Raw genomic sequence first — 8,709 nt, 5'->3', positions numbered from 1 at the left:
GGGCCCCACATTGATTTTCAGTGTCTGCCTAGCAGACACTGAAAATCGCGACGGGTGCAACTGCACCCGTCGCACACCAGCAACTCCGCCGGCTCCATTCGGAGCCAGCTTCCTCGTTGCTGGTGCTTTCCCGCTGGTCGGGCGGGCGGCCTTTTGGCGGTCGCCCGCCAGCCCAGCGGGAAAGTCAGAATGTCTTTTGACAGCGGTACGGTCTTCTGGCGGTTCCCGCCAGGCGGGCGGCTTCCGCCGCCGGCGGGGGTCAGAATGACCCCCAATGTGTGTGCATGATTATTATGTGTGTACACAAATTCCTTCATCAGTACAACAAGGAATCACTTATCACAGCTTACCATACACTTACGGGATCAGTTGCAGTCTATTACTAACACGTTTGTACAACCACAAGTACATTCAGTATTTTTTCTCCAACTACGATGTAGACTTCTCTTTTGTTCGCATTACTACGTTGTAGGAGGATTCTTCTAGCCTACACTGACTTTTGGCACATCATATGCACACAGGAATAACCTGACATGTATTCTCACACACGAGGATAATGAGTTCATTAATCAAGTAGATGATAGAGGAAAAGCAATGAAGGAAAGGATAGATAAGGCTATAGTTAGTAGGAGGAAATCAGTTCACATCACATCTGATGCACAGAGACGCTTAGCTTTAGATGGGCAACATGTAGGAAAGCTTTGTATAAATAGGCCGCAATTAAAAGCTGACAATACGTTTATAGGAACTAGTGAATGCAGACATGTGTTCCTGTTCACGAGTGTATGGGATTTTGTGCTAAATGGACAAGACCCTGCTGTACCTGGTGTCTATTATATCTGTGGTAAGAATGCCTATTAGAAGCTGCCGAAAGGCTGGTATGGTACTTACTATTTAGGAGTGGTTTTCCCAAAAAATTACCAAGTGGACAACATTAACAATCCTGAAGGAATTGAGAGACCTTAGATGAGATTTAAAAGAGGAGAAAGTGGTTCAGAAATTACAGGAGATATTGTTGGAGCTTTCATTTCATCAGTGAGTGTGATCTTGAATGATATTAAGATAAGGAAGTTATCAACAATTGTAGATAAAATGTCAACTGATTTTTCAGGTGTAATGCTCCTAATGGATACTGAAATGGTTGCAGCAAGGTCAGTGATTCTTCTGAATCGCCTTGCATTAGACATTCTTTTAGCAAACGAGGGTGGAGTCTGCACACTTTTGAAATCACAACACTGTTGCACTTATATCCTGAATAACAGCAAGGAGATAAGGTTATATTTATTTAATCTGACGAGTCTAAAAAATTACTTAAGTGACCTAAAAGAGGCAAATGTTTGGGAAACAATAGGTGAAGGATTCTCCAAGGTAGGATCTTGGTTTGGAAACTTGGGAAGTAGTTTTGTGAGAATGATCCTGAAGCCTTTATTGATTGTGACAGTGTGCATAAATTGCGCACTTGGATATTACAAATCTTACAATTTCTGGAGAATGCAAAGAGCAAAAAAAAAAACAGAGGAGGGAAGAAACGGAAATGGAGAATATGAGAGACAGATATTATCAGATGATGAAAATAATCTACAATTATTGCAAGCCTAGATCTATGTGTTATCAAATTACAAGGCTTTGACCTGTCTCATTGTAAATGAGAATAGTTATTTTGTGACAGCATAGATTGCCGTCAGAGGAGGGACTGAGAGGGATCAAGTTTTATTAATAAATTAGTGGCATAGAAGTTAGCAAATGGTAAAAATTAACCTATTTTAAAAAGCCTAACAGAGAAAATAATGAGTTGTAAAATGTACACGTTTGAATTATGTTGAACCAAGTGGCCACCATTCGAATTGTTCACGTTTTAACATGAGAGATTTGCATTTTATCAAATAAAAGTATTAAATGAACTAACATTAAGAATGTTTTATTAAAATGTAGATTAATAATTGAAGTGCTAAAATAAATATAATTTATTTGTACTTATATTTGAATAGATGGATTTTATTATCCCAAATTACACATGTGCAGAAAAATAAATGCACATTTAAATTAGTTCTAACATGTTATATATCATGTTTGTAAATAACTAATTTACTTTGCATATAGGATATGAATTGTAAGGTGTGCAATAGGTTTATTAATGTATTGATGTATAAATGTGTATTTAGGTTCCTTAATTTGACTAGATCTGAAGTATTTTTTGCAACCAGAAATGAAAATTCACTTGTTTATTTTGTTCTCTCTGACCTGAATTCTCTTCCTATGCTGCTAATGTGAATGTTGAATGTCCTATTGTATTTTAGGCAAGAAACATGTTTCAGATGCAATACTATAACACTATTTGTTCTAGCTGTGGAACAGAAAAGGAAACTCACAGATGTCATGTGAAAGAGTATTAGTTTAGTTTATTGTATGTCCTGAGAAAGGAATTGCAAGTAACAAATAACTACAGAATGTAATATTTTGTTAATCACATGTAAAGACACCAATAACAACAACTTTTGCTGAGAAAATTCTTAAAGTATCAGAATTTGGACCTGCAGTGATTAGATGCTGAATCAGAGGTCCAAAATGTGACCAATCCAAAAAAGTGTGGTTATTTTAATTAGTAAGAAACTTTCAGTCTTGCCAGAGATTCCCTCATGCCTCTAAGCTGTCCAGAACTCTGTCCACATCTGTCTTAAGACTGCTCTCCCACACTCCTATGCTCTGAGTTCCCTGATGAGTTTTTTCATCATAGTCTTAATTGCCCTATTCTTTTATGTGATTCAGTACTAATAAGGCCAAGTAATTTGGAGCTGCTGCTCTGTCCTACGTGCAGCCTGTGTTCTGCACCATCCTGATGCTACTATCAACTGATGCCAGAAGACAGTGACTGTCCTACTTGATGAATCATCCTGTATGCTGTCCCATGAGGAGAGAGAGGTATGACTAAATGTGGTTTCTTGTTTCCTTTTTACCTTAGTCACTTACACCAGCATATTTTTATAGTGAGTTACCCTAGTTAGATGATGTTTCTAAATTATTTTTGTCTTTCTATATTTTGCTTTTGCCTGCATGTGGTAGCCAATTCGCACACATGCTAGTCCCAATTTTGGTTAGTGGTAAGGATGGACCAACTCTGATATTGATTGTTAAAACTGTATTTTGATGATTTACTGATGCCACCATCATCTGCTTTGAATGTTAATAATCATGCGCATATTGTATTGTTATTAATCAATAATGTTCTTTTGGAGTGTCTAACAGTATTGATATTTAGTAGGTTGAATCTTTTCAGACGATTCGGTCAGCCTATAGTTTTCATGTGTGTCTATAACTTTATATTGTGCCCCATATATGTGACATTGATTTTGGGATTGTAATAAAGCTTTGATCGGTTTGGAGTATGATTGAGTGTTAAATTGTTTATGGTGTTTAATACTGTTCATTGTATAAGGTCATCAATTTGTTATTGAATGATTCTGACTACGACAATCTTTGTCAAGTCCAAAGATTCAGTCGACCTCAATAGGTGAGAAAGGTCTTAATGTCTTACCCAAGCGCTGGTGGTTGTTCAGCAAGGAACTGGGGAGTAGAAATGTTCTGGGGCCCCAGCACTCCAGCAGTGGTCACTGTGTTTAGAAATAACTTAAAGGTTTAAAAGCACCTGCTGAAGCTCCTTGTGTATCAGTTTGTTTAAGGCAACACAGATAACACCAGTGATTAATGTTCCTGCTGGAGAGAGATCGAGTTATGTATAGTGGCAGTTCTGACTCACCATAAAGTAGCCCAGAGGGCCTGCTGATAGGAACGTGTACCATGTGGCTCATGGAACTGTATTTTATGTGGATAGCCGAGTAGGTTATTGCTTTTGCCACAGATCCCTTTTTATTACTTGCAGTTCATAAATTACAATCCTAATATAGCACAGTGACCTATGAACTGTCTTCAAAAAGCTGCATTCAAACTGAGAGGCATAGGGTTGGAACCTTATGTTTTTCCCCAGTCTTTTATTATCCTAATGTTGCTAAAAAGTGGTAATTTGGGTAGAAATACATTTATATTAGTAAAGGCAAACCCTACCACTGTGCCACGTTTTAAATCCGGACTTTGTGCTTCTCCATACCAGGCCCTCTTAAAATGTACTGCTTGCTAGTGTAGATTACATGATTCATACACCTTGTAATCTTTATTGTCTTATTCAACATTTCCCATAGACTGATTTAAGACACGTATGATTCATTGTATCGGCATTATGTTTCTGTGATGTATGGAAAGTGCTCTCACACCCTACACTGGTATGCATAGTTCTATAAAACAAATGAAATGATTGTGAGAGAGGGGCAATGGAGAGATGACGGGTACTGTTTAAGGTTGGTAGTTAGGAAATTGGGGGTGCCAAAAAAGATCGCCACACCGGATGCCACTAGGGCTAAAGCCGGCCTGCATATGAACAGCAATTCTCGGGCACTGCTTCAACCATGATAAAAATACCCCTCCTGATGAAAGTACTTCAAGTTTAGACGCTGAGACTATCCTCTTCATCACACCCCAAAAAGAAAAAGCATCTGATAGAAGCAGCCTCTAACTGAAGCCTGAAAATAAAAAAAAATTGGGACATTTTAGTCACACTCTTGGGACTGATGCAGACGAAATGGCCGGGAACAAATGCTCCTTGTGAACCATTTCTGAAGCCCACAGGGGGACAGCAGCTGCTTTAACAAAACTCTAGTCCCGGTATTGATTCTAAATATTTCCTTCCCTGCATTAGAGATAATGACACACTTGCTACGCTACTCCACAGAATAGGGCATGCATCTGAACCCGTGACTGAGCCCCAGAGGGTGAGGCAGAATCTTCTTTGCCAGTGTCTTTGCTGGCTTACTTAATTGTGTCGCAAACAGGCTGCTTTTTAAAACATCAGTTAAAGGCACCTGCTGCAGAGAACTTTGTGTGCCCGGTAATGTTCAGGGGATATTAATGTCAAGGTAGCTGTAGTTATTGTAATTGTGTGTGGTCCAGTCATAATTTTCACACATCAGATGTGTATTTTATGTAGCTAGCTTAATGGATTACTGCTTTTGTCACAGAGATCCTTTTGTTATTTACAGTTCATAAGTTACAATATTTCAGTTACAGCACAGTTATAAGAAACACTTATTTGTGTAATAACAAAGGCCTGATTTAGAGTTTGGCGGATGGGTTACTGCCCCTCAAATGTGACGGATATCCCGTCCGCTGCATTACGATCTCCAGAGGCTGTTATGGGATCATAATACGGTGGACTGGATATCCGTCATGTCTGTGAAGGAGTGACCCCTCTGCCAAACTATACATCAGACCCAAAGTCTTAGTGCAGACAACCCCAACCACTGCGTTATGTTTTACATCCTTACTTTGTGTTTCTCTGTGCCACTCACTTTTAGCATATAATATCTACCAGTGAGGAGGACATGTTACTTCTAGACCTTGTAAACCTCATCATCAAATATAACATCCCGTACATTGATTATCACACATGGATGATTGTCTCTCATTAATCTGTCTGTGTGATAAAAAGTGATCTAGCACCCTACATTGGGTGAGCAGCGCTATAAAAAAATTAAACGAAAAAAATTAGTGAGTGCTATTTAAAATGCTATTTGTGTAATTACTCATACCAAGCCATGTATCTAACATTCTTATTGTGTATGTATATTTCCTATAAACAGGTGTTGCACAAAGTCAAAACCCTGCCTTCAAATTGCAGTTTCTCTCAAGTAATTTTAGAGTGATATGAAAGCTGTGTATAATGTGTGTGTGGTGTAGAGACACCCTACATTGAAATTAGTACCACTATTAAGGAAATTAAAGGAAAGGGGATACCAAGAGATGAGAGGCACTGTTGGAGGATAGTAGTGAGGAAATATGTGGAGAAGGCAGTCAAGGGGGTGGGATGTCAACAAAGATTGTTGTACTGGGCGCCACCACTTTGGTCCTAAACAAAACCATGTATTTTAAGCAAATCAGTTCTCATGGGTCTGTATATTTATTGGCCTGGGGTGGCTTCTCCGTTTAGAGAGTGTCACCTTTCCTCCAGCATCAGGAGCTGCAAAACGTTTATAGTAAAAACATAATAAACTCTGTTTATTATGTTTTTACTATAAAGGTGGGCATGGCAACAGGCGTGGCGGGGACAGAGGGGGAGTGCACAGCTCTCCCCCTTCAGTAGGGTCTCTCCAACCTGGCACTGGATTGCCGGGTTTGAGTGATCAGGCAGAGGCTCCCAGTCTGCCTGGGAGTACCCTGATTTGGCACTCCCAGCTAATCCTGACGCTGCTTTGAGCATCGTCAGGATTGGCCACAGGGCTGGCTGGGAGCCCATGCCAGCAACGACAGAGGAGAGCGGATGGAGCGGCACAGTGTGGAAAAAATATAAACTTTACTATTATTTTTTTTGGTCCCCCTCCCACCATCTCCGCCACATGCTGCGCTGCTCCTTTTCCCTCCCACGAGCCGCCCCTTACATTGGCCAATATTTATGGGCTTTTGAAGCAGGGCAGCGCTGCAAGTCACCTTGCTGTGCTGCCCTACGTCAAAAGGAAAGGGCAGGAATGCGTTGTATCTGTGTTGTGTCGATGACATATGCTGCATTCCTGTCTTTTCCCAGTGGGCTGGTTCTGTTTTGGCAGCCTAGCGCAAGGGTGCCGGTGTTGCATGCAGGATTGTTTTTGTGCAAGAAGGGGCACTTTCCTGCGCAAAAACAATCCTGGTAGACTTTTTCCTCTTTCTACGTGTGCTTCAGAACGGGAACGTAGAAAGAGGAAAAAACAAGGAGAAATAAAGAGCTGTTGTAAATCTGGGGATGCATCAAAATCCTTGAGTGTTGCGTGGGAACACCCACTGCAACGGCATGGAATGCCTCCATTGCGCAGAGTAAGCAGTGCAGCGATTTGCGCTGCTTTGGCTTACTCCATATCTATGAAGCTATTCAAAGCCACGCAAAGTGGCTTTGTGAGGCTTCATGGATACAAGTTCAAGATTTGCGCTCCCGTTGCGTCACAAAAAGTGATGCCACAACGGCAGAAGGGGCTCATAAATATACTCCATTGTATCTCCTTAGGTAATGTGTATTCGTTTCATGTCTGTGACCTTATGTGACAGTTAAAGCCAAGTAATGATAACAATTTTAGTGATTCCATCGTTTAAAAACCGCCTGCCTCATCAATTTGTCAATATCTGTAAAACCTCTGCAGGAGTGTGATGTTAAGTCGGTAGCATTTGTACTGGCATTTGGCAGCACTACAGGGAGAGTGGGTGGTGAAAGCTGCAGGAACCTCCTGAGAAATATCTGGAGCACTCTATTTTTCCATACATCAAGCACTGCTGGAAAGGCCCGTTTTGTAGCACGCAAATAACGTTTATCTGTCTGACGTTTATCAAGAGCCGCACAGTTTGCATTTCTGTGGCATTGTATATTGCAATAAAGTTAGATTAAATGGCGGCTCTATCTTTGTACAATCCTTCCAAAAGAGGTGCACTCCTTCACGCAAGGCTCATTCTTGCTTTACGAATCGCCTTCAGTAGTTTTGTGACGCCATAACACTGGAGTTAGAATGGCTAATGCGTCCCACAACCGGGTATGAAGCACTGTATAAATGTTGCAGTAGCACAGTAAACGATGAAAATCGTGGAAGGGTGGTTCCGCGAGAGGCCTGTTTTCGATGAGAGCGAGAGAAGAGCAGCAGCACGGCGAGGCCTGCAGTTATCTTGTCCTCTGCAGCAGGTCCCTTGGCAAAAAGATAATCGTGAGTTAGAAATGAGACCACCTCTGCCCTGTCACTTTCTCAGCCAGCTCTGGAGCTCTGTCGGTAGTGTCGAAGAAAGGCTGAGAAGGAAGGGCCGCCTTTTGCCAGCACCTAGGTACAATGGTTTACGCATGGAGCCTGCCTCTCGGTCTGATGATCAGCGTGAGCATTATGGGTGAGTACAGCACCGCTGTGGCGACCCACAACAATGTGAACAGGTGCAACAAGCACTGAGGCTGGGATTGCAGAATAACTGACGCATGCTCATTTAAAACCTTCTCGATAAGTGTCCGAACGTACATGCCTTGTTTGAGCGTGGTTACTTAGTGGGGGCTGTGCTTCTACAAGTATTACTGCTATATAATATTGTTTGTTAGTTTAGAGCTCCACAAATCCAGGAAAACCAAATAATCAACACAAGTTGCTGTAGTTTTGAAAATTCACCTTGCCTTTATTTTGCTTCTTTTCAGAGCTACATTTTCAGTCCTGAAATTATTACTTCTTCCGTCTGCGTCTATAATCGAGCGTGGAATTTTCCCGTTAGACACTGACAGGGCCTAAAAGTAGTTATAGCATGTTTGAAGAAACAGTTTTGTTTTCTCCAGTGCATGTTTAAAAAGTGTATGAAACAGGGCCAGCCTTGTTGTGTACTTATCTATGTGAAAGAGTAAGACCGTGCTGGAATTGGAAAAACTGTACTCTGGGAACCAATACATTAGGAGTCAAAAGACCCGATTTACTAAAGCACTCGCGTGTAGTCAAAGTTTTGAGTGCCGAGTCTCCTCACTCGGGGCAGAATCTCCGCTATCGGGGTGGAATTTCCGCACGGCACGCTGCAGAGTGTGTGGTGTACATAGAGTGCGGAGATTCCGCCATGGGCGCGGACACTCTGCGTTCGTGACTTTACTCAGTGCTTAATTTGTAAATGAAAACGTGCAGGTCCCCA

At 41.4% G+C, this 8,709-nt stretch overlaps 1 protein-coding gene across 1 annotated transcript in view; it reads left to right on the top strand.

The window, feature by feature from the left end:
- The first annotated feature begins 7,816 nt into the window (after positions 1-7,816).
- LOC138304157 (programmed cell death 1 ligand 1-like) overlaps positions 7,817-8,709 on the top strand; it is a 220,068-nt gene continuing 219,175 nt past the window's right edge. Inside the window, exon 1 of the mRNA XM_069243972.1 lies at positions 7,817-7,938. Coding sequence (XP_069100073.1) covers positions 7,884-7,938 — 55 coding nt within the window. The 5' untranslated portion in view covers positions 7,817-7,883. The remainder of the gene's footprint in view (positions 7,939-8,709) is intronic.

The sequence above is a fragment of the Pleurodeles waltl genome, chromosome 7, assembly GCF_031143425.1.
Source record: "Pleurodeles waltl isolate 20211129_DDA chromosome 7, aPleWal1.hap1.20221129, whole genome shotgun sequence".
Lineage (NCBI taxonomy): Eukaryota > Metazoa > Chordata > Amphibia > Caudata > Salamandridae > Pleurodeles > Pleurodeles waltl.
This window is presented reverse-complemented; position numbering and strand designations above follow the sequence as displayed.